General features: G+C 34.9%; 3 protein-coding genes and 1 long non-coding RNA gene across 13 annotated transcripts; 3 read left to right on the forward strand and 1 right to left on the reverse strand.

Annotated features, from left to right (window-relative positions):
- The first annotated feature begins 9547 nt into the window (after positions 1-9547).
- Positions 9548-11560, forward strand: LOC140830472 (transcription factor BC1-like). Of its 2 annotated transcripts, none has more exons than XM_073193809.1 (5): positions 9548-10037; positions 10131-10256; positions 10345-10410; positions 10509-10577; positions 10675-11560. In XM_073193809.1, exons 1-5 carry the CDS (start codon positions 9675-9677, stop codon positions 10855-10857), a joined length of 807 nt encoding a protein of 268 aa, XP_073049910.1. In that variant the 5' UTR covers positions 9548-9674; the 3' UTR covers positions 10858-11560. The 2 variants fall into 2 exon arrangements, with proteins under 2 accessions (XP_073049910.1, XP_073049919.1); XM_073193818.1 differs by having other exon boundaries at positions 10509-10571.
- LOC140830487 (uncharacterized) lies at positions 9901-15988 on the reverse strand. Of its 9 annotated transcripts, none has more exons than XR_012117629.1 (6): positions 15782-15985; positions 15591-15693; positions 14495-14663; positions 13128-13382; positions 12857-13007; positions 9901-10011 (listed from the first exon to the last, which is right to left on the reverse strand). XR_012117629.1 is itself a non-coding variant. In XM_073193872.1 (5 exons), the coding sequence occupies exons 1-5, from the start codon at positions 15857-15859 to the stop codon at positions 11732-11734; spliced, it is 321 nt and encodes a 106-aa protein (XP_073049973.1). In that variant the 5' UTR covers positions 15860-15971; the 3' UTR covers positions 11568-11731. The 9 variants fall into 9 exon arrangements, 4 of the variants coding, with proteins under 4 accessions (XP_073049973.1, XP_073049948.1, XP_073049961.1 ...); XR_012117636.1 differs by having other exon boundaries at positions 13332-13382; positions 14607-14663; positions 15782-15971; XR_012117632.1 differs by lacking the exon at positions 9901-10011 and adding an exon at positions 11787-12778 and having other exon boundaries at positions 13332-13382; positions 14607-14663; positions 15782-15971.
- Positions 15989-16142: 154 nt separating this feature from the next.
- On the forward strand, positions 16143-20999 carry LOC140830519 (uncharacterized). Its single transcript, XR_012117639.1, has 3 exons — positions 16143-16277; positions 16349-16371; positions 20672-20999. It is a non-coding gene; the product is annotated as an uncharacterized lncRNA (long non-coding RNA).
- On the forward strand, positions 17344-18337 carry LOC140812321 (uncharacterized). The gene is made up of 2 exons (XM_073170564.1): positions 17344-17475; positions 17548-18337. The coding sequence occupies exons 1-2, from the start codon at positions 17473-17475 to the stop codon at positions 18115-18117; spliced, it is 573 nt and encodes a 190-aa protein (XP_073026665.1). The 5' UTR covers positions 17344-17472; the 3' UTR covers positions 18118-18337.
- Positions 21000-27245: the final 6246 nt, after the last annotated feature.

The raw sequence follows: 27245 nt of genomic DNA on the forward strand, positions 1-27245 counted from the left end.
AGCCGGATAATTCCGGTGAGAATATAATCCCAGTATAAATCAACGAAACATGCAATCATATAACCAAAAATATAAAGCATGTAACATTTAACAACAATATGTATCAAAATCGGAAACATAATCAATCACATACTGTCGACAATGCTCGTAACTCTACAATTCAGACTAGACTCAATCCTAGTCTAGGGATCCCGGTTTCCAGATGTGGTGTTCCTATATCGAATTCCGTAATAGAAGGAATAGTGATTCTATTTACTCGATATAACCAAATATGGTGTTCCTATATCGAATTCCGTAATAGAAGAAATTCCAATTCTATTTACTCGATATAACCAAACATCCGATGTCCTGACCTAACCGTCATAGACTGCAGCTCTATCGCTAATATCCTATCTTGAGACCTCGTGCAATGTGCCTGTGGCGATCCCGCCACTATCAGGCACTTCCGTCTACAAGATTTCTATACTATCTTGTGACATCGTGCAATGTGCCCGTGGCGATCCCGCCACTATCAGGCACTTCTGTCACAAGATTACTTGTCTGATACCTGCTATATATAATTCAAGAAAACAAGTACATCAGTCCAATCAATGCAAATATCAATGCAATAAGATAAAGTATGTGATTTAGGGAAACTCGAGTCAAACCTCACTCGAGTTGTGCAATCCCAACTCAACATTAATTTATACCTTTATCTTCTCGCTCTGACGAAGAAGAAGTCCCGAATTCAACTCTGTCCATATTCAATCTGATAATGACAATCGAATAGGTATAATATCAATACACAACTCAAATTCAATACCTGTTCTGATCAATATTAATCCCCTGATGTTTCGACGGCATAATAATACAATCTCGATAACCCCGTCAGTCCCAACATCACAGATATAATACCAGACTTGTAAACAGTATCAGTATAACTCATAATCTCAATAACAATACAAATCTGATAAGAAATCTCAATCAAATCGATTCCGAAAATCATAACAATTACACAATCAATCTGTTTCTCAATCTGACTTCGATTCTATGATGTCTAACATGACAAGAACATCATATATGAATCCTATTCAATTCTGACAATAGCATAATTTCAAATCATGTCTAAACGTAACAAAACTTACGTCCAGTTGTAGCTGTCGTCGCTAGAAACATGATACCGTACTCGGATTCAAAATCAGACGGACGGAATTTGTGTGACGTTCAATTTTCGCACTTCAAAGACTTGAAGCTTCAGTTCCTCTTTTCTTCAGTTTTCCCAATAATTAACGTTGCTTACATATATATATATATATACGCGTCGCACGGTGAGGCCAAATGGCTTGTTCTTGTTCTGCATGACTGGCGCATATGCGCGCACAATTCCGCGCTTTGTGCGCGCATATGCGCCGGAGGCTTTATCCAAAATCTGCCACTGGAGTGCTCGCGCATATGCGCGCACTGACACCGCGCATATGCGCGAGACCTACTGTCTCCGCACAATTGTCCCTCGCGCATATGCGCGCACCATCTCGGCGCATATGCGCGAGAGGTTCTGGATATTACGCGCATGTGCGCGCTTACTCGTCGCGCATGTGCGCGAAAGATTCTGCCCGTCGCGCATGTGCGCGAATCCCGTCGCGCATGTGCGCGACTACACACCCTCACACATGTATTTTGCGTCTTTTCTCGTCTTTTCTAGTCTAATACTTTTCGTCTATAATTACCTTGATTAATCAATAAATCATTTCAGATTAATCTCAATTACGGTAATTATACCCAAATCATTTCAGATTACGGTAATCAAATTCTCGGGCCTCACATATAATGTCCAGTGTTATCAAAGACACGGGTCCCGTTGGACACAGTAGCTCTCGATACCCAACCATCCATAATACAGAACATGGTTGAGCGACCCCAAAAAACAAGATATATATATCAAAAGATATCACACTCAACGTGATATGTCATGTATAATATATCTAAGTAGTAAAACATGTATCATGCAATAGATAAATATGTAGTATATAAATGTGTTACTATACTTGAATATCTCAATCAGTACATCACGTACATTACTAAAACAATCTGATATATAAATTTAGTCGTTTGAACCTAGACAATACAAAACATACTGAAATCACTATAAAGCAAGATCCATCGTCAGCTCGCTGACGATGTCTCGATCTGTGTGTCCTGGTTAACTAACTCCTACTCGAGTCAGCACTAGCTAAGAAGCTTTTCAACACTAAAATGACCTAGAAACTGGCTAGATAAGCTAATATTATTGTAATGTCCAAAAACCAGTACACGTAAATCACATGCATGATCGAAATAATTTATTTATTTTATTAATAATTTAGGTGATGTATGTTATGTATTAAATTATTTTAAATGTATATATATTTATTTTATTTTGTAATTTAAAATAATTTCCCAAGTTTTAAGTTTTCAGCGAATATTCGATGTTGAACCGAGAAAGGAGACCAGAGACGATTAATGTGTTAAAATTTAAAGTTAAATTTTATTTTAAGTCAATAAATTAAGTATTTTAAAGGATTTATAAATTTAAGCATTTAAAAAATAAATTTAATTTATCGAGTGAAATAGAGAAGTTAAACATTTTAATTAGAAAATTTCAAAAAGTAAGGAATTTAAATACGTCTACTCGAAATATAATATTTTAATAATTATTTTATGCCATAATTAATTAAATTAGGTAAAATTTAATTATAGGTAGAATTTAAAATTTGTAGGGCTCTTAATTTGACAAAAATAAAAGTTGGAGGGCTAAATTAATAATTAAAAATTTGTGTAATTAACTTAAAACCATAGTTAATATTTTTATATATATACAAGAAGATTCCTACCTTAACTCTCATTATAACGTTCGAAAAACCAACCTACGTAAACTGCATTCATGTAAATCATTTTGAATTGCTTAATTGTTTTATTTAATTAATTTTAAATGCTAGCATGATATTTATTATATGACTAAATGTATGATTGCATAATTAAATGATAATATGAAATGATTATATGAAATTAAGGATTTTACCCGAATATTCGATAATAGGCAGGAGAAAGTAGACCAAGGACGACCAAGACAAGAATATGTATTTTTTTTAATTAATGGCAAGGCTTCCTAATATGATTTAATTTCTCCTAAAAACTTTGGAGTTCGAATTATTTTACGAGTCGAGCTAAATTTTTCCCGAGAAGCCGGTTTTGGGCAAACAAAGAGTTTTAAAAGATCGAAAATATTATTTTTGGGACACTTGTTTTATAAACTTTTATGTTTTAATTAATAAGGGTTATCGAGCCCAATTTAATTATTTAAGTAGGCCCAATTACCCTTAAACTTGTAAGCCCAAAATCAAAGCCCATTAATATGTTAATTAATTATAAATAAGTATCCAATGATTTTTTTAACACCATAAAACACTATCAATCAGCCGAAAACACCTTGCACACACTTACAATAATTTCGAAAATATTGGGGAAGAAAAAAGCTTTTGTTTTTCGTCGTCCGGTCGTCCAACGTCGCACCCTCGCCGAAGATCGTCTATTCGAGCGTTATAAACGCGAAGGCACGTTTTTGTAAACCATTTTAAACATCATACAAATCATAATATGTGTGTGTTTATTGATTATGCATGAAAAATATTAGTGTTCGATTATTTTACGGTAGGATACGTTTTTTTTCAAAGTGTAAACGATTTACGTTTATTCGAAAAACGTTATGAATCCAAGGGTTAAGCTGCCAATACATGATAAAAATATCAATGAATTAGGGACAAACATTATAAAATAATCAAGAGAACATGCTGGAACAGTGGGCAAGAAATATAAGTAGGAGCCGTGGGTTTTGTTTGGTTCTTCAAGGTGCAAGGTTTGGTTTGTTGTGCTTGGGGCAAGAGGGCTTGACCATGTAAGGTCTAAAATTAAGATGACGTAATCCAACTACATACAAATCTAGGAAATAATGGAAAATGAGTAAACTGATTTTAATTGCTATTTGATCCCACGATTCATGTTTTTTTATACTAAAGGGGCTGCCATGATGTTAGGACATAGAGTGATGATCTTACACATTGAAAGGGTTCTAGACACTCACCGAAACCACACAACAAGGAATAAAAAGTTGGGTTCACTTTTACTGTCATGGGGTGATCGGGTTCCTTGTGGTAGGGGGCTGGAGGGTCACGGCTTGGGCTATGGCTCGGTCAAGGGATGGTTCAGTCAAGGGAAGAGTCCTAGCCATGCTAAGACTCGAGTCAGGAGGGCTGGGGAGGAGTCCTAGCAAGCTAGGACTCCCACCCGAGAAGCACAAGGAATAGCGCAAGTTGTTGCTGTGGTGCAGGGAAGAGAGGGGCTCGGCCAGGGGGTCTGGGCTGGGCTAGGTTAGGTCCTTAGGATCCTAGTAGGGTGCTTGATGGACTGGTTCAAGGGGTGGCTCGATGGTAGATGCCTAGCATCAGAAAACGTGAGGAAGGTGCAATGGCAACAAGGTGTTGCGGGAGGTTGCTGTCAAAGCTTCAGGAGTTCGAAGCTCGGGTTTAGGGGCTTGGGTTGGTCTGGGCTTGGTCTGGGCGTGGTCTAGGGAAGGTTAGGGTCATGGGTGGTCGGTGGTTAGATGGCTGGTAGAGTCCTAGGCAACTAGGGAACCCAATACATAAAGAGCACCCTACACGCACACACACATGCAAATGGGCCTTCTGTTCAGGAGGATTTTGAGCGGGCGAGGGATGGTATTTTGGGCTGGGCTTGGTCAGTAGGGTCCCTAGGTGGGTTGGCTAGGTTTTGGCTCAAGGTGGCTCGGGCGTGGCTCGAGTAAATTGGGAGATGGCTCGGGTGGTTCGATAAGGTGTCTATTTCAAAAATCAAAAGGCTAAAAATGAATCCATGGGTTCATGGGTGTCGCACATGACTTGAAAGGGTAGAATAAATCATAAAAATGCTATGTTTAAAATTTGAGATCAAAATAATGAGTTTTGGATTTATTCGGAATTTAATCGCTGTAAGAAATGCTAATTAACGAATTAATTGAAACGCCTAGTTTAAGCTTGATAAAATTATGGAAAATTAGATTTAAGCTTAAATAATTATTATAAGTCTAAGTTTTTAATCTGAGAATTTTATATTAAGGTTTGGTTTAATTCGGGATTAAAACACAATAATACGTCTTATTTAAAGATTAATTTAAAAGTCCTCGATTTAAGCTAAATAAAAATATGAGAAAATTCATGTAGGCTTAGATAATTATTTGGAACATGTTAAAGTCAATGAAATTAAGAAAAAATCAAAAACGAGAAATTTAACGTCCAGAGGTAAAACGGTCATTTTATACCTAGAATTTAGTAAATGTCATGGCAGTACCCTAAATGCTGTTTTTATGATATTATGATTATTTTTAAATTTTTATGAAATGTTCATGGTTAAATTGTGGTTTTTAAATGTCTAAGGAATTTTTATGATTTAAGGAAGACATTTAAAAGACATGTTGCATGGTTGGTGTCAAAAAACAAAAATGTTATGTTATGCATGATTTTTATAAAGTGATGAGAATGTAAATGTTGAAGGAAGTGAAGTAATTGTGACTAATTCGTTAATGTTGGAGATGTCGTGATGGTGACGGTCCCAGTGGGAGCCTGACGATCGTATTTTCATTATTACGAATATGTGGTAACGGTTTTGTGGTAACGGTAAGAATGGGAATATCGTGAGGGGAAAAGGCCCCAGAGGGAACCCGTTTATGGGAAAAGGGCCCCGAGAGAACCCCGACGATCGTATTTCTATTCGATCAGGATAGGCCAAGGCCCAGTTGACCGGTGAGAGTGTTGCTGGTGTCCCCCGCCGCCCAGTACTGTGGTTTCATGTAGATGGATCCATTGATTTTTCATGTTCATGTCATGTCAGGAAAGTCACAATTAACGATCTGAATTCAACAAAAGAAAAGAAAAGAAAAAGGAAAATGTTCATGATCATGTTCAAGGTTTATGTCATGTTGAGGAAAAAAGAAAAAGATTAAGGTTTATGTGATGCATGTCATGAAAATGTTTATGCTTAAAGTTGATGCATCATTATGAAAATGTTTCTATTTAAAGTTTATGCATCATGAAAATATTTATGAAAATGGTCATGTTTGAAGTTTATGCATCTTCATGAAAATGATATTTTAAGTAAAAGCATTTTTCACTGTTATATATTGACTGTATTACGTATTATTTGTTATTAAGATTATGGTGTATTGAATCTTTAGACTCACTAGGTATGATGGATGCATGTGAGGTTGATGGAGGTCTTGACGGATGATTTGACTGGACTGATGGCGCACATTACCCGAGGACCAGCGCTTCTACTTTTTCCGCATTATGATTTATGACTCATGATTTATGTTAAAGATTTTTAAGACTATTTATTTATGCTTTTTGGGAGAATTTTAAGAGGTTTAGTATGGGCTACACTTTTCAAACTTATTGCTTTTGTTAGGTTTGGTAAAACAGTTGATGATTTCATTTTATGACTATTGCACTTGATTTTCAAAATGCTAGATGGTTGGTATTTTTATTGTAAGGGGTAAAATATTTTATAAAAATATTTTCATGGGGAAAATGTGTATTGAGTGTTAAAAAAAAATTTCTAGTACTTTTTAAACAATAAAAAAGACAGACATTTTAGACCAAGTCTGGAGGTTGGGTCCTAAGGGTCATGGCTAGGTCCTAGGAAGAATCCTAGGAGGGCTAGGGCTCGCGTTAGTGGGTAGGTAAGAGTCTGAGGGACTCTTCACGCGAAGGTTTCTGGTGTGGCTGAGAAGAGGGGCTCGCGGCTGGCCTGGGGTGAGTCAGGGTGGTCCATCAGGGTCCTAGGGTGATGGGCAGGTGGTCCATCATGGCCCTAGGGAAGCTCCATGAAGCGCGCGGCTGCTGTGCTTGGCTTGGTGGCTCGCTGCGTGGTTTCCAGGGCTAGGACTGGTCTGGGTAAGGTCTGGGCGTGGTCCAGGGATGGTTAGGGTTAGGTGGGTTCACTGGTTAAGTGGCTGGAAGAGTCCTAGTGTCTCTAGGATTCTTGGGCGTGAGATGCAACATCGTGCAACAAGTGTCTACTGTCCAGGTGAGTTTGAGCGAGATAGGACTAGGTTCTATAGGTCAAGCTTCATCAAGAGGGTTCATAGATAGGTTGGCCCGGGTTTGGCTCGAGGTGGCTTGGGCGTGGCTATAGTATTTTGGGAGATGGCTCGGTGTGTTCGTCTATGTGTCAAAAACGAAAATAATAAGACTAAAATTGGAACCATGGGTCCACGGGTGGGGTTTATGGCTCACAAGGGTAGAATAAATAATAAAAACGTTATTTTTAAAATTTGGGATCAAAATAACGAGTTTTTTATTTATCCGGGATTTAATCATCTCACGAAACGTAAATTAAAAAATTAAATGAAAAGCCAAGTTTTAAGCTTTATAAATTTTTTGAAAATTATATTTAGGCTTAAATAATTATTTAGAATAAGCTCATGTCACTAAAAGTGAGAAAACGATAAATTCGAGAATTTTTACGTTCAGGGACAAAACAGTAATTTTAAATGTTTTATTTATGCTTAAAGTTATTTTTAAATGAGTTTAAAATTTATGATTTTTAAATCAGACGACAATGGTTTACTTTTTAAAATATTTGACAAACAATAGAAGAAAATTTAAATATAGACATTTTCCGATGGATCACTCTAAATCTTAGCAACTAGATTTTCTGAATTAGCTTTTTCTATTTATGGTGTTTATTTATATTTCCGGAATAACAGCACAAGTATAATAGATTGCAAATATCATGGTTTAGTAATAATAATAATAATTAATTCAATAAACAAAATCCAAGTTATAATCTTATTTTCCCGCGAATTAATGAAAAAAAAAATCTGACAATCAGATTCTTTCCAAAAAGCAGGCACCAAATTTACGTACTCCTCCTAATTGCAAACGGTATTATGAACTCGAATTATGAACAATCCCCATTCCAAACATATTAATATATTTATTTTCCTTGCTCGTAGTTACGTAGGAATCTAGTACTCTACGAAAGAAATCTCTCTCTCTCTCTCTCGTGCAGAACGTTCAATTTCTTCTGTTTCCGTAATAGATGGCAAAGAGGGAAATACATCATCAAGATTTTGAAGGGAGAAGCATGATGCCGCCATTCATGCGAAGTTATTTAAAAACCAGTATGTAATTTTCTATTAGTTACTCCTTTTCTCTTTGTTGATATTAATTACTCCTTTTCTATTTTCTTGAATATCTGTACGTGGATTCTTGTAATTTAGAATCAATAATTCAATCAAGAAACTTATAATACTAGTGGGAATAATGAAAGAATATAATAAAGATTAAAAAATCGAACATGCATGTCAGTTGCATGTGATTGATTATTCATGGATCAATATGACAAAATCTTGGAGACGTACGTAAACTGATTTTGGAACAAAGTTGTTAATGTACCAAAAAACCCAATTGATGGATTATTTCGTATTATCTGTATTAGCCTCATTTGATCGATCGATATTTTTTGAAACAAGTAATTAGCTGATCGATCGATGTATACAATTTTGTAGCGACACCGGACTCGTGGGAAGAAGAATTCTGCCTGGAAGTTAGTTCGATTTTATTGACATATATCCTGGAAGCCAAGCAGCGCACGAAGGACGATTACAAACTCGTGCTTTGGAATGATTCAGCAGCTGAGGAAGCATTCCATGCTGCCAAAAACAGGTATTTCGCCCGAATCAACGGCCTTTCATATGCCGATATCGGACCACTGATAGATCCTGATATGTTCGTTAGTGAAATCCAATGGGATTTGAGTGATGTTTTGTCCACAAAGCTGTCACTGTTACGTAAGAAAGTGAGGGACAAACTTGAAAGAGATGGCGAGGAAGAAGATTATCGCTATTATAGTCATTTGATCGAACAAATACGTTTAGATCACCGGCAAAGTGAAGTTTGATTCTTGATTAAATAGTGATCAGATTGTATTGGAGACGCATTAGAAAATTAGTAGTTAGGTTCGATTTGTTACACGAATGCATGCATCTTTATGTTTTTGATACCGAGCTAACAAGACTGGATCGTTTTTTGTTTGATTAGTATTTTTACAATGCAAAAACCAAGAAGTTTTCTGGCTCTCTTTTTTTGCTCCATCAAAGATTGTATATGATACCATTATACCGTTATACATGCTTTCATGAATTAGGAATATGTCATTTTGTTTTTTGGTGAGTTTATATATAAGAAAGATTGAGTTATTTTTAATGATAATATAAAAACCTAAAAACACTACAATTTTTTTTCCCGATTGAATGAGGCAGCTAACATAAAGAGAAAAAGATGTTAATGGAACTGGCACCCACCACATTTTGTGTTTCATCAAACAAAAGAAGAGGACATCTTCGTTGAATTTGGAATTAAAGGGACATAAACGAGAATAAAAGATATGCCACTTTCTCATGTTAGTGAATGGACCACACATTTTGGATATATCACCGATTGCACCGACACAACCAAGGAAGCCCAAATTGCCATTACTCAAAATTATGATCTTGCCTTGTTTATATATGGTAGCAATCACAAGACGCCTTGTTAAACAGAAACACAGCCATTAGCTTCAGCCTAAGCAGACACGACTTAAACAGTTTTTCCTTAATTATAGAAATGGCAGATCACTTCTTGCAAAGCCATAGACGACTATTCTCTTTATCCGACATTGATCCAAGCATTGAATTCTTGCACCATTTTTCAGGGATAAATCCAAGTCATCAAGAATCCTTTGCCTTGAACTTTCAGAGCTTGATTGGTTATCCCAATCATAATTATTTCCCACGTCTAGCAGATTGCACCGGGAAATTGGAAACTTTCCCTGGATTATATATGCAAGATGATAGCTCTGTGGTGGTGAACACAGCTACTGCTAATCAAACTATCTCGAACGATAAAGATCGAAGAGAAAAGAAAAGGAAAGCAACAGTCGCAAATTCATCCCCTCAAGTGTCTGCAAATGGAAAAATAGTGAAAAATGTAAGCTTTCTAGTAATTCTTGATTATGTGAATTCAAATTCTTGATTAAGTCTAGAGTGTGTTATTTGATTAAATATTTTCTTATGTTTTAAGAATTCAAGAAAAGGGAAGAAAGTGAAAAGCTCTGAAAATGAAGAGGAAAATGAAAAGCCAAGGGAAGTGGTACACGTTAGAGCCAAAAGGGGCCTAGCTACTGATAGCCACAGTTTAGCAGAAAGAGTGAGTAGTTTCCTATAGCTCTTTTTATTAACTTTTCCTCTCCAAACAATCTAACAACACAACAAATTAAGTTTAAAATCTGTACCAGGTCAGAAGAGAAAAAATCAACGAGAGATTAAGATGTCTGCAAGACATTGTTCCAGGATGTTATAAGGTGATGAATCTTTCAGTTTAAATAGATCTCTGGAGAATTTTCTTCAATTATTTTGATAATTTTCTAACTTTATTAATATAAATCAACCCACTGAACAGACAATGGGAATGGCAGTGATGTTGGATGAGATTATCAACTATGTTCAGTCTCTACAGAATCAGGTAGAGGTGAGTAATTTAATTGATCCATGAACTAATTTTCTTTTTTCCATCTTAGTCAAAAGATTCAAATCCTGATACAATTTTTTCGAATCTCGCGATTCAGTTCCTGTCGATGAAGCTCACGGCAGCAAGCACAGCAAATGACTTCAATTCAGACATAGATATCATCCAGGCCATGCAAGGACTTCCTCTGTATATTTTGCAGAAAGCAAAGGCACCATTTGAAGCACTCAAGATTCAAGATGTAGCAAGCCAGGGACTTTCCCCTGCCCACTTTGCTCCCTGACATCCCAACTTTGAGGCTTACCCACAATTGCCACATAGGAACAGTTGAAGATTACAAGATTTTTTCCCATTTTTTTCTGAGTTTAATCTGTATAACTCAAATCCAGAAGTCAAGAATTATACTCGTTTGTAATTTGTGTCCATCGTTGACACATGGTGGAATTAAAAAGTGTTATTAATAAAGTTTATATCAATTTTTTCCATCTTATTTTCTTGGATTGTCTTGCATTTAATTGCAATCAGATGTCTGATTAAACCTGTAATGACTTGGATTTATTCAGCAAGACTTGATGTTTGGTGACATATATGTTGATTGCACAACAGACAGAAGCTAACTGTGTCTTTGTCTTCTAATAGTTAAAACATGATGCGAATCAAATTCGCAAACAGTCTCACTCATATTCCAAAAATTTTAAATAAAAAAATAAGGACTCAAACTGCATCATTAACCCCACATTTCACATTAAATTTATACAACAGAGTGAAGAAAATCTAAATTTTTAAGAGGAGAAACGACTAAATTCTTATAAATAGAAAGTTCACCCCAATTATTATTTAGATTCCTTCCTGGAAATGTCGATAATATTTTCAGTGAAAGTTTCTCTGTGATTATAGTTTCTTCATCGGCTCTTTTTGTTTTTTTTTTCCTGGAATGGACGTATTAATGTTCTTGGCCTCGCCAATTATTAACAGTTGATAAACAGCAATCAAGAGAAGTAGGGCCCTTTAAAATATAAAATCTGGTTTTTAAAGTAAAGACAATAGCTCTTGCAACCATGGTGCAATTTGTGTAGGTATTGAGGGATAAAGAGCGAGTCCGCTACACTGAGAATTATACTCTTGATATGTTTGTATAAGATGTTTGTACAAACATCTCACTGTAAATTTTTTAAAAAAACTGATGGACCTCATATTTTCTTTTTTGAAGTGAGACCTTCGCGTGAATGTCTTATAGATAAAAAAAAATTACTCCCAACAAACTCAACCCGAGATAAAACTCTAAATGGAACGAATGTTGTTGCGCTTGAAAGAAACAAAAATGAAAATTTTAAATATGGATGTCGAATTTTCATGTTAACTGATAAAATATTATAATCAAGTCTAAATTTTCAGAACCATGATTGGGAAGAACGTGATGTAACATCTGTCTCTAACTAAAACACTGAATGGGAACTTAAGAGGCTGAACTTATATCTCAAGTGAAAAATCAAGCAACCGATGCGTGAGATTTGTTGGTGTTTTTGTGGAGAATAATCCAAATGAAACCCACATGATAGAGAAATGAATGGATTATCAGCAACTTGACTCTTAACATTCCCCTATACCTTTCTTTTCCGCTTTATTGAATAAATATATTCGAGAAGCAACCAAATATGTCAAACATGAATTCCTCTATAAAAACCCATGTCGACAAATGCAAGTGAAACCCACAAAAAATAATGCACTACACTAAATCTCACAGATGTTGCCAATTCATGATATGAATGATTGAAAAGGGATCATAATGCATTTTACTCTATAAAATTATCAACCACAGAGAGCACCACTGAGCAGATACATTGCATCCATTAAATTACAGCTTTGAATGGGCCAGAGTCTGCCTCAAAGATGATGCACAATGTGGGTTCTCCAAATTCTCTAAATGACAAGAGTTTATGAACCTTTAAGGTCCCTTTTCTTCCTCTTTTCACTCAATCTCACCATTGACTACCTTTTGACTAATTCTTGCCTCTTTCTTGGAGTATATGCATGAACAAGGAGGAACTAGGCCTATTGGGACCCATTTTAATAAATTGGATAGAATCATATTCTTAATATCGATCAGGGGTCACGTAATGGCACATATACCAGGCGAAGATGGGGCCAGATTCCTTTTAACTAATATGGGCAAGTTCAAGGACCCAAGAGCAGTGTCCATCAAGCTTTAAAGATGGTGGAAGTCGTTAATTAGTCACTAAATAAAGATTATGAGATCAACCCTTCGTTAGTCTTGGACATACCTTATTGGAGACAAAGCTGTATAGGTGGTGAAGGCCCTCCAGTGTAGATAGTTTTCGCGTATATGCTCTTAAGTCCCATAAACTAGTGTCTTCACCAGTATCAGCATGTTTCACAATTTCATTTCCATATACGATTCTCGACACTTGGTAACTGATTGAAGTACAATTTATCATATCAAATTTTGGACATATGAATAAGTGAAAAAATAACAAACAAATGCCTGTAAGTAAATAATATAATGTGCAGTGACAAAGGAAATCACAGGAGTACTTTTTCCTTGTCTTTTGTATAGAATATGTTTCTACAAATCTTTTGTCCATCCACAAAAAGCTTAACAAACAACAAAAAATTAACATTTGCCCGAGCAGTGATACAATTTCAGCATCTGCAGCACTAAATTCTTAGAGCGGAAACTGGATATCCTTGGTTTTAATGGCTAGTTAGGTGTGACAACTCTACGAAGTCTAAGTGAACCTTCAGTTCCCGGTCTTCTGCTTTTGATTTGCAGACATGTCCTGAGGAAACCTATACAGAAACGCAATGGATTAGCATCAGGATCAGAAAAAGTTCTGATTATTATCAATGAAATGTAAACGTCAACAAGTCGATGTCAAATAATATTCGTACACAAGCAAATCATTGGATAAAATTTAACAGACGAGGTAAATTTGAAAAGTGATTATAGGATGAGTATCATTAGGCTGAGCTATCAAATAAAAAAGTACGATAAACTTGCTCGTATCCCAGAGATTAAGAAAGATTTATAATCCGCTTTTTCCACCTTCCACCAAGAATATCACAAGCAAAAAATTTATGTACCTCAGAGGGACCCAGGGGGCACGATGCCGATTCTAAAAACTTTTTCACTTTTATGGAACACACTAATTATTTCAGAATTTACCCAAGTTATGGTAAATTTAGATATTCCTAAATCTCTATCCCCCAAAAGTCGTTCGATATAGCTTGAAATCAAACCTCAAAGCAGTAATTTTTTTATATTTTATGACTTTTCTCATGGTAAAAAGATATAAACATGGAGGTCATACTTTTAAAAACATTTTCAGGGAGAGTCAGTCAATCACCAAATTTTCCTGGCACAGGAGCCGAGAATGACACAAGCTCGAGTTGAGCTTGTGAAATTTCACTGGTTAGCTTGAGATAATCGGAAAATATTGAGCTGAGCTCCAGCTCGTAGAATCCAAAAGAAATAAGCTCATGCTTAAATTCGCGTGCTTGAGAATTGGGCTTGACTTCGTAGGCTCATGAGTTGTCTCAACTTAACTTACAACCCTAGTTTCATTCAAGGTCAGGTGTTGAAATGAATTTACCAACAATCTGTTCAATGAATCTTGACCAACAAACCAAGCAATGCAGAACAAGATATTTACGAAACCTTTAATTATACACCACAAGGCTCACAAGCAGGTGAATCGACAATGAGAGAGAACAAAAATAACATCTAGAAACCAGATAGAGCCTTAACATGAATAAATGTAACCCCAATCTTCATTACTTGACAAATAACTCGAGCTGTTTCTTAGAACATGAATACGAAATTTTTAGGAACTGGTGACCTTGGTATTACGATATTGTTCGACATGACATTATGCTGAATGCTCCTCAGAAAAATTACTTACATATCAGCAATTATTTTCCTCTTATCATAACTGATGAATGGATATAACTCCTCGATGGTCCTACTACCAAAATCATCACTGATATTATGATTCAATGAATTAGGACCAAAACCTGTAGGGCCCAGTAAATCCTTGAGCCGCCCTTTCAAATTTTCCATGAAATAGAAACCTGTAAATATTCAAAATATAAGCAGCAGTCGATCAATGAAGTGCTACCACACATAAAAGAAAAATGAATAAATCAATCAAAGAAAAAGGTACACAAAAATCGTAGCCAAAATATAAAGATTGAAAGTACTTCTAGACAAGAAAGACTACTAATATGGTTACATATTTATCATTAAAAACATACAAGTCTGTAATGCACAAGAATCCAGGTTCAGATTCGGACAGGACAACGGGGAATATAAAAGTTCTATCACATCTTTCATTTTTACCCAATGAATAATTAGCATAAAACGCTATCATTCAGTCCTTAGGTGCATAATATTCACCCTTTTCAAATTACAAATTATCGAAAGTCTCAGACCAGTATGGCATAAACTGAGTTTGCGAGCTCAAAATAGCAACCCAATTCTTTTAATAACACAAATACATCTAACACGTGCATTAGCAACTAGGCATAATAAATAATATATATAAAGTGATGTGCACTAACGATAAGATTTTAAATTTAGATGTTTGAAATAGATTACTATAAACAAAATATAACAGTTGATCCATTCACTAGAACTACACAATTCTTCCATTCGAGGTGAGCCTAAAATATGGCTTAAGATGTCGCACCAAGATGCGTGCTCCATGCCCGAAGGTTGGCCCCACAATGTCCTCGCAATGTCTTGAGGTCAGGCGCAAGCCTCATGGCCTTTTGATAACTACGTAATAAACAAGATATATTCAACTGCTCATGGCTCAAGAAAATCCACTTATCTTCATTATAAGTTTTTCATATAATAAGAGGTTCTGAAAAATGATATTGATGATATTAAAAGCATACTGACATTAAAATAAATAATAAGTGATAAAAAACTAAAAAGGTCCGATTTTTCTATATAAATTTGAAATTCAAACACAATGGATTAACAAGAGAGCATACTGAGGGTTCGAAGCATCGTTAGGTCGAATTTCTCCGCTAAATCCTCATGACCGATCTTCTTCGCGCGAAGATGGACCAAATTCTTTAAACCCGTCAATAAATCCTGATGAACAAAAACAACGAAAACAAGAGAAGATTATGCACCAATAGAGGGAAAAAATCACGAAACTAGAAAACACAATTGAATTTACTAGTTCAGATTCCGTTAAAGAGCAAAGCCAGCGGACATCGTCTATATCATTATTCCCTAGCACGCTTTGCTTATCCATGGGCTCAAATCGATGAACTACTTCAACCTTTCCAGTCGAAATTCAGAAACAAAACTGGATTCAAGGAGCTCTCTGTGCGTGAGAGAGTGAAACGGCGTCGACTATCTAACCTTGGGATTCAAGTGGGGCTGTGTTTCGTAGCATTGATTAGGTTGTGATTAATTTTTAATTTGTTGTTTGTCTGGATTTTTAGACACTAGGGATAACTATATGTTTTCGATAATATCACTCTTCATTCAAGAAAACAATGCATAACAATCCCAAGTTGGGCTACGTAATTAATAATTTTGTCTGCTACTTTATTGCACACATAACTTGTAGTGACCAATTTAGCCTTTGTCCTACAAAACTCATTCGACATTCACCCAGTCTTTTCTATAGTTGAATCTCAAACATTCCGTAGCGGCGCTTATTTCAGGTATGCATTCTGTGTATTTCAGAAGTGTGATTTGGTATGCAATTTTCAATTTTGGTTTTAATCAATTTCAGATCCCATTACTTACTCTCCGACGGTCGGAGACAAAAATATATTTGTTTGTGGAGCAAACCTCTTACTGTGTTATCAACGGTTCCATTAGAAAAACATCTTGCCTCTTTCTGTTTAATTCTTGTGTTGAAGCTTGATTTATATGTTTTTTTTTCCTTTTGAGATTTATATGTTTTTTTTTTCCTTTTTACTTGAAACAACAATTCAAACAGCTATTCCTTTTTGCATATTACATGGCAATCCACATATCAACTCGAATTAGGGATGTAAACGATCCAAACCAAGCCGAACAGTATCAGGCTTGAGTTTGGCTCGTTTAAGATTAATTCAAGCTCAAGCTCGAGCTCGAGCTTGATTCGAGCTTTCATAATCTGGCTTGAGTTTGGCTCGTTTAAGATTGATAGAGTTCGAGCTCAAGCTCGAGCTTTATTCGAGCTTTTATCATCAGGCTAGAATTCGACTTGTCTTGAAATTACTAAGCTTGTGAAAAGCTCGAGTTCAACTCGTTAAAAGCTCGTTTATCATGTTAATCAAGCCGAGCTCGAGCTTGGTTTATTAATAGCTCGTTTATCATATTTAACAAGAATAACTTGAGCTCGGCTCGTTTTCGAGCTCGTAAAACATACAATTGAGCTCGAATTTGAGCTTGATTCGAGCTTGTTAAAATTAAATATATCTATGAACTAATTTTATATTAGACATAAAAGTTTAACTTTTATTAGTACTAATATTTTTATTTGTCAACTCAACAAATGAGTCAAGTTCGACCTTACGAACCACCTAAACGAGCCGAGTTCGAGCTCGCGAGCCTATTAGCAAACATGTTTGCGAGCTCACGAGCCGAATACGCTTAGGCTTGAGCTTGGTTTGATTAAGTTGTCGAGCTCAAAATCGAGCTTGAGATTGGTTTGATATGATTAACAAACGAACTCAAACAAGCTTTTTATCGAGCCGAGCTTCGAATAGCTCGCGAACGGTTTGGTTTGTTTACATCCCTAACTCGAAGATACATGTTTGGAAGAAAACTTACTGTTCGTTAGTGACAATATTAAGCTGAAGTGGTGTTAGATGGAACGAAACAAACCACACCATAGATGTCAATGACGAGACATGGGAAGCAATCGTTATGGTATGTTTTTTAGCCAAATTATTTTCTCAACTTATCAGTTCGTTAATTGTATCATATATTTGTTATTCTTAGGCGGACCAGACATTGAGAACGATGCGATACAAGCAGTGGACTCATTATGACGATTGGTGTGAAATTTTTGGAAACGATCGAGCAACTGGAGATCAAGCCAAAACGTTTCAACATGTGTTGCACGAGGTGCTCCAATTGGATGACGAAGTTCCAAATGACATTCCGATTGATGGTCACCCAACATTCAGCATGCAACAAACTTTTGAAGATTCAGTGTCTGAAACTAATGCGACCTCATCTAAACCAAAGGCAGGTGCTACATCGAAAAGCAAAAAAAGGAAGCTATCAGTTGATGCGGATGAATCCATTGTTGCAGCAATAAACAACTTGGCTCATATCACAAAAGATACAATGGGAGAATTGATTAAAGAACTTTCAGGAGTTGATAAGATTGCAGCCATTCAAGATAAAGTTTTGGAAGCTTTGGCGGGTATCAAAGAACTGACAGAGGATGAACAAGTGATGGTAGCGAAGTTGCTGCTTAATAATCACAACGATTTGGCATTGTTCGAACGACTCGGTGATAAAGGAAGGCTGACATTGGTTAGAAGGTTACTGAATGGTCAGTAATGGAAATTGTGTTGTTACTGTTTCATGAAGCTTATCAATTGGTTTTATATTTTGTTTTTGGTAGCAAAGTTAAACAAGAAGTCGTTAAGATATTTTGATTCTGGTATGAACATTTGCGTGTATGACACTGCTACTTTTGTGTTACTAGGAAATGTGTCAATTAAAGCTCAAAGTTCAGCCGTTAATGATAGAGCATTCCTCAGAAAATTGGAGTTGGTGCTCAAATGCTATTTTGACACTTGACTGCATCGATATTCAAAATTGAATAATATATTACATGTCCTCATGAAGCTGATCATTTTGTGATTTCTCCGAAAATTGGACTCGGTGCTCAACTGCAAATTGCTACATATATATGGTACTGTAACCTCATATGTTTACATCATTTACAAACTCAAGTGGCTTTACTCTTGTACATTGCAGTTGTGTCCTCATTTTTATTTTTCACATCCTGACAAACTAAATATATTTTTATACGAAAATGCATAAAAAGAAATTTAAGTTCAGGAGCACATGTACCTCATCTAAAGTTTGAACATTTTTGTATCCACGTATCTATTTACATGAAATTTGGGAGATAATAATATTGAAGTAATAAAATATTAAATATAAATAAGATCCCCATATAATTACTAAGCTCGATAATGTATATACTTAACTGTATAGCACATTCAGAAACATTGACGTGAGTTCAACATTATAAACAAAGATTTAGATTAGAAGGTGGATCTCCAACTCAATCCTCTTTATATGACATAAACACATAGCACACCCATGTACTCAAAAGGGGTGGCTCAAAAAGAAGTTTAACAACAGGAAAGAAAAACACAACTACTAATATGTTATAAGTCGCTGCATGTGGTACACTTAATATTAGACAGTGGATTCTTCAGAGCTATCAAGTATTACGACAGACGGTCTGCTTTTCCTCGGATCACTGATGTTCTTTTGCTTACTCTCAATGTCTTCCTGATGCACGTCATGCCCTGTAGGTGTTGGTGGTTGACTAAACTTACATCTTTTGTTAATCTGGGCTTTCACTTTCACTTTTGGTTCTTCAAACTTGACAACATATTTCCCTTTCATGGCTGATTTACGAACCAGTTGCTCTTCCTTCTTTTCATCATCCAAACAAAGATCTACCACATGTACAATGTATTTGCTTGTAATTGTTTCCTCTGAACCAACTGGGAAAGTTGTTGACATCTTGTTTCTTTTCATACTAGGCAAACAAAATAAAACCAAGTAGATTTATGACATTAACAAGCATATGAACGAAGAATGTATTTAAAAACCCCAAAAATGAGCAATTTTTATGCACAACTACTAGTATTAAATACTTTCTTACCAAAGGTAGCCAGTGATTTGACCTCCACAGCTTGTCAGTTGCCATAAGATTTTGGAATACTTTTCAGTACATCACTTGGCGGTGAGCAGATACAAGACAATAAATGAAGGTGTAGAACAAGACAGTAGGTTTGGGTATTTAAAGGAGTAGTGGACAGTTATAAGACATTAAATTAAATAAAGGCACAAACCATATGAACCTACAAACAAGTATTTTTTTTTTGCAATAAAGGAACAAAGTAAAGAAACAAATTAACTTGAAATTTAAAAAACAGACAATGAGAAAAAGGAATTAAACACCTGATAAACATAAGGATTCAGTACAACAAAATTACACAAACTTAACCTAGTAGGTGGATCATCAGTAGTCATTCTATTCATTTTGATGCAATTCATGTTGTATCTCCTCGCATAACTTATCCATTTTGGAACAGAGATTGCGAATCTCAGAAGCTAGCTCTGATTGAGCCTTCAAACAGTCAGAAAATTTTTCAGAATGTTTTACTTTCCCACCAGACGATCCCGTAGAAGTAGAACTCGAACAATTTTGTTCATTCGATTAGGGTTCCTGTGGTGGTTTGTGATGAAAGGCCTCATGAGCCTCTTTTCTAGTATCGTAGCCTTTGTAACATGCGCCAAGAAATCGATAAACTTGGGCGTGTGCATCTGACCACTTTTCAAAAATGCCAACTTTTCTTCCAACGAAAACAACATATATTTTTTGTCTGCGATTGCAATTGAAAGTGTTTCAAACACATATATTTTACTGTTATAACACCTTATTTAACCAAATATGTTTGAAGCTCTGTCTGAATTATTAAATCAATGCGTCCAGACAACGGAACAAAAACCAAATTCAACACAAAACAGCCGCTATTCCAGAGCACGAAAGTTGTTTACGTAAACAGGTGAAAATCATAGATGTAGTTGAATATTGAGCATCTAACTGATAAATTGAGGTGTAGGAAAACATCATCATCGTATTTCGGAGGACAACACACAAATAAATGTTGATTTACTCGAATCTGAGATGGAGTTAGTACAACAATGTGTCACGAAGAGCCGAGTGACGAACCTAGCTCCAGAACGATGGTAGTTTACATAATACAGGAAAAAAAAAATAGGTTAACGCATAACACAAATCGCCGTAAAGTAAAAAACGCAAGAACACTGAAATTTGTACCACAAAGACCAATTGAAAAACCAGATCAGAAGAAATCATTAACGTACCAGCTCATTCTTAGCAGATCTGGTGTGGAGAAATCTTGTGGTAGGTTCTGTTGACAATAAGCTTGAAGCCTAAGAGACGATATGTATTTGGAGAAAGCAAATCTACGAAAGTGAGCTCCAGGGTTCTACCAGAAGTATATATTAAATGGTTAGAAGGGGTAATGTGGTAATTTCTCGGGGTAATCACAAATTTCTAATCACCACATAAAACATACCAAACAACATAACAAATTTATCTCATCTTTTCATTATCCTTACTTTATCACTAGAACTTGGTAGTATTATTAATCTCATCACACGTACCAAACACAGCCTAGGAAGACAAAGACTCGGGTTTTTAAATAATAATAATAAATATCAGACGTAAATAATTATAATCATAGATATAAATATAAAACTAATACAACTGTAAAAATTGTTTACGAAATGTTTTGTTGATAATCACGAAATAACGTGCGATTCTTCTTGAAAATTAATATTCAAAATAGGTGTATTGAATATTTGAATGTTGAAAATAAGAGTTGTAAAAATTAGAAATTTGTGTGTGATGATAAAGGTAATGATGTAATTTATTTTTTGGATTATTACCAAAGAAATTTTATAAATAGCCTCACCATTGTGAAAAATTCACAATTGAGTTGAGAGAAAAATATTATAAAGTATGTAGTTTGATAATTTTGAGAGTTTGATATTTTTATTTTTTTACCATAAATTTTTACTTTTTCATAATACGTTATCAGTACGAAGATCTAAAAGTCCTCCATATTTTTCCAAGCTCCAAAACAGAAGAAAAAGATAACAAGAGTAACAATATTTATTTTACTGTTTATTTATTTATTGTGTATATATTTAATATATAATAAAATGTTATTATATAATAAAGATCAGACATAATAAAAATAATTTTTTCAAAAAACTTGTTATAAATCCTGGGATGATGTTAAGACGATAACCCACACTCCCGGCAAGGGATACGACAAGTATAAAAGCCTATAAGGTATTTAAACAAAATACCTTATGACACTTCATTATAATAATGTGATATTATATACCTAATTATTTAAACCTGACTAATATTATATACAACATATTATTACCATAAAATTATACAAATACATACATTTATTTTTTTGTATACCAATGGTCATAAACGGTAACAAAACGGCTAGTTTTTGCCCTATAAATATGGTCTCACAAATACATTCAATCACTCCAACTTTCTCTTCTTCTCTAAAAATAATTTTCCATCAAATTTTCGAAGAAAAAAGAAGATGGATTTCTCTAGGTTATTTTTAATTATTTTGGTTATAATACTCATGAATCTTGTATTTATCGGAGAATATCATCCTCGTGTGTTTTCTTTATTTTTACGAATGCTTGTACTTGTTGTTTATCCATTACTTTGTATTGCAATATTCATTAACTAATAAAATGCATCATAATTTTTTTAGTACCACCATGTCAAACTTGGCAAAGATCGAATTCAATGCTCTTGATATTAGGAGGAAAAATTATATGCCATGGACTCTCGATGTAGAAATGTGTTGGGATCGACTAGGGGGTAATCGTTGAGCTACAATAGCTCGGTTCTTGAAATATTGAACACCGATTAATTAAATCGAGTTTGGTTAAAAACCAAGCGGAAGATACTCGAAATAATCCTTCGTAGAAACCGACTAAATATTTTGTAAAGCATTTAAAATATATGCAAGTTGAATAAGAAAAAAATATTTTAGTTAAAGCATTTTATCAAACACTTGGTATACAATATTTTGGAATTTGAAGAACACACATAAAATGCTTCAACAATGCATCTTTAAAACTATGGAAATGATAATTAAATGCAATAAATAAATAGACACGAATTTTTTTATGGATGTTCGGAGATTTAAATACTCCTACGTCACCCCTTCTTCCCTTTGGGAAGGATTCACTAGAATACTTTGATTTATACAACTCTTTGTACAAACCCATTCAGCTAGGACTTACCCAATGCCTAAACTGAACTCCTAGCACTCACGATTGTAGGCAGCACCTCACAATCAACATACTGTTTAATGTCTCATATGAAAAGACTACATACACATGTTTTACGTCTTCGTGCAAGACTCACTCAACTAATCTTTGAAGTTCAACTCTCTTGTAGAAGTTTGAGTGATTGTGTGTGAGGAATTTATCAGTTACAGTGTACATCTCAAATGTATCCTCACACAAGGGCTTGTACTCTCAACTAGCTGATTTCTTCATGCTAACTGCCCATGCTTTGAATCCCCTTCAAAAGCACTTGTTTGATCTTCAATATATTGTATTTATAAGCCCCAACAATGATATATACGTTAGACACAAGAATATGACCGTTTGGAAAGTTTCTGTACTGTTTCTGAAATTGCAACGGTAAAATTCAGCTTGCTGGGAATTTTTCCGACTTGTCAACTCTTGTCAACTGGTCAACTCTGGTCAACTCAACTTGTCGTTTAGTTCATCTGGTCAACAGCTGGTTCAGTTCAGTTCAGTTGCTCAACTGCTGGTTTAGTTCAGTTCAGCTGGTCAGCAGCTAGTTCAGTTGGTTCAGTTTCAGCTGGTGTGCTGAAATCAGCCTAGCTGATTTCAGTTTGTGCAGAACCAGTAGCTTCATCATCATTTATCAGTATCGTAAGCTTCGATTCCGACTTTGACTTCTGAAGAAGATTTGTAGATATTTGTCTTATCTTTCCAACGCATACTGAATCGCTTCATTTCGATAACCGAGCTGAGAGATATGACCAAAATACCGCAGCTGCTCAAACCCAACTGATTGCTGTTTTCGTGTGATCAGTTCGGTAATTGAGCGATCAGTTAGACCATGATAACATCTGATTTTGCCCAACTGACGTGAAATACGACATGTTCCAAATTGAGTTTTCTGATTATTCCAAATAGCAGATTGTCATTTGAATCATCCAGCATGGAGATATCATCAAAACACCAAAGCTCGCCAGAAATTCAGCTTGTGCAGAATTCGGTTTCAGTTTGCTTCTTGTGTTAACAACTTCACACTTGAGTAAATATGTTAGAAACACAATAACAAGTTTTGTTAACTTCAAAATCAAGATTGAGAACTTGAAAAGTTCCAACAAAATGCATCTTGAGTCATTGGTCTAAATGAGATCATAAAAGAAAATGACATATCCACATCACAAGAAAAGGCAAAAACCATCATATTTTTGTGTCGACATCTCGATGATTGATCAAAATGTGAATATCTATTGAAAAAGATCTGATGGCTTTGTGTAAGGGATTAAAAGAAATATTCGAACATATAAGGAAAGTTATATTTCCTACCGCCCGAGATGAATGGAATACGTTGAGATTCCAAGATTTTAAGAAATTCAGTGATTACAACTCGGCGATGTATCGAATAATCTCACAATTGAAATTTTGTGGGCATAAGATTACTGAATTGGAAAAACTTGAAAAAACATTTTCCACTTTTCACGAATCGAATATAAATCTACAACAACAATATAGAGTGCGTGGATTTTCAAGATATTCTAAACTTATCGCCTGTCTCCTTGTGGGGAAAAGAATAACGAGCTGTTAATGAGAAATCATCAGGCACGACCCACTGATTCAACGACATTTCCTTAAGTAAATGTCGTAAGCAAAAATGAATTTAAATCTGGAAACCAAAATCAAAGTTATAGACGAGATTTTGGTCGAGGATGAAATCGAGGTCGTGGACGTGGAAGTGATCGTGGACGCGGCCGTGGTTTTGAAAATAATTGAGATAATTACTTCTATAACTCATCTCAAAAGAGCGTCCCAAACCACCCACTGAAAAAGCATCATGAGAATATGAGTATTAATGAAAATCATTCAAAAAAATTTGAAAGTTCTTGTTTTAGATGTGGTACTCCAGGACATTGGTCCTGTATTTGTCGAGCCCCTGAGCACCTTTTTAAACTTTATAAAGAATCAATAAAGGGGAAGAAAAGGAGACCAACTTCACTGTACACAGTGAACCTTTGAGTGATTCAACTCATTTTGATGCTAGAGATTTTCTGATTGATTTCTCGGACAATGATCAATTTGCTGGTGGAATAGATATGTAAAATAATTTATTTTTCCATGTAATTTATGATAATGTTTTATCGTGTGTTATATTTTTACATATGTATTGTATTGTATTTTATTTTCATAAATATATTGTCATTTATTTCATTCCATATTTTTTTTTTGAAATTCAAATATGAAAAATGCTATGAACAAAGTTGATGTTTGCATACCTGATAGTGGTACAACGCACACTATCCTCCGAGATAAAAGATATTTCTTGTAACTAAAACCAACAAAAACAATGGTGAATACAATATCAGGTCATGTAGACTTGATTAAAGGTTGTGGTAAAGCACAATTTTTGTTACCTAATGATACAAATTTTTTGATCAATGATGCTTTGTATTCACCACAATCGAAAAGAAATTTGTTGATTTTAATAATATATATTCCCATGAGTATGATACACAAACAATGAATGAAGGGAATGACAAATATATGTGTCTTACCACATATAAATCAGGAAAGAAATATGTGATTGAAAAACTACCAATGCTCCCTACTGGATTGCATTATACACATATAAGTCCCATTGAATCAAACATGGTAGTTGATAATTCTTCGATATTAACCAATTGGCATGATCGATTGGGACATCCTGGTTCAACAATGATGCGAAGAATTATAGAAAATACACATGGTCATCCACTGAAAGACCAGAAGATCTTTCAGAATAATAAGTTTCAATGTAAAGCATGTTCTCTTGGAAAACTTATTATAAGACCATCACCAGTCAAAATCCAAACTGAATCACCAATGTTTCTTGAACGTATTCAGGGTGATATTTGTGGACCAATTCATCTACCATGTGGACCATTTAGATACTTTATGGTATTGATTGATGCCTCTAACAGATGGTCATATGTATATCTATTGTCAGCTCGAAATGTTGCATATGCAAGATTACTTGCTCAAATAATAAAATTGACGAATCAGTATCCGATTATACAATCAAGAAAATTACACTTGATAATGCTGGTGAATTCACTTCCCAGAGTTTCAATGATTATTGTATGTTTATGAGAATCACTGTTGAGCATCATGTTGCTCATGTGCATACACAGAATAGATTGGCTGAATCATTGATTAAACGGCTGCAACTGATTGCTAGACCAATGATTATGAAAACAAAACTACCTATTTCTATATGGGGACATGCAATTTTACATAACGAAAAGGAAATTACATGGTATGTATCATCATTGTTACATTTGGATCCAAGAATAAAACGATGTGAAACATATGTACAACAAATTGTGCACTTGCAAAGAATAGAAAATCAAATACTAGATGCATTTACAGATGCAAAAGGGGTAACTAAATCATATATATATGCTGTAAATTCTCCTGCTCGAATTGAGATTCCAAATAAACAAATTGAAAAACTGATGATGTCATAAAACGCCTGAAGCGTGGAAGACCAGCCGGTTCCAAGGATAAAAATCCTCGAAAAAGAAAATTCATAGAGAAACACGATGATCACAAAATAGAGAATGATATTCCTGAAGAAACACGTGATGATGAAAATGTTCTGTCAGAACCACAAATTGACGAGAATCGTGAAATCTCTATCAATTATATTAATACTAGAAAAATACGGAACCAAAAAGATATAGAAGAAATTGATGATATATTTTCTTATAATGTGACAATCGACATCATAAATGATAATGAAGATCATGAACCAAAATATTTTGGTGAATGTAAAAATCAGCAGGATTGTATAAAATGGAAAGATGTCATCCATGTTGAATTGGATTCGCTAAATAAATGTAATGTTTTGGACATATAGTCCTTACACTGAAGGTGTAAAACATGTTGGATACAAATGGGTTTTTATTCGAAAGCGAAATGACAAAAATGAAATAGTAAGATATAAAGCTTGACTTGTTGCATAAAGATTTTTTTCAAAGGCCTGAAATTTATTATGAAGAAACGTATTCTCCCGTGATGGATGCACTTACGTTTCGGTATTTGATTAGCTTGGCGGTATAAAAAAATTTAGAAATGCATCATATGGATGTTATTACAGCTCACTTATATGAATCACTTGATAATAATATATATATATATATATATATATATATATATATATATATGTATATATGAAAATCCCTGAAGGATTTAAGATGCCTGAAGCACAAAGTTCAAAACTCAGAGAATGGTATTCTGTGAAATTACAAAGAACATTATATGGGTTAAAGCAATCCGGCCGAATGCGGTATAATCGGCTAAGTGATCACTTGATGAAAAAGGGATATGTAAATAATTCAATATGCATTTGTGTTTTCATTAAGAAAACAACATCCGGATGTGTAATTATTTCTGTATATTTTGATAATTTAAACATCATTGGAACGAATAAGAAAATTCAAGAAGTTGTGTCATACTTGAAAGAAGAATTTGAAATGAAGAATCTTGGAAAAACTAAGTATTGTCTGGGTTTATAAATTGAA

Source organism: Primulina eburnea, chromosome 1, assembly GCF_022965805.1.
Source record: "Primulina eburnea isolate SZY01 chromosome 1, ASM2296580v1, whole genome shotgun sequence".
NCBI lineage: Eukaryota > Viridiplantae > Streptophyta > Magnoliopsida > Lamiales > Gesneriaceae > Primulina > Primulina eburnea.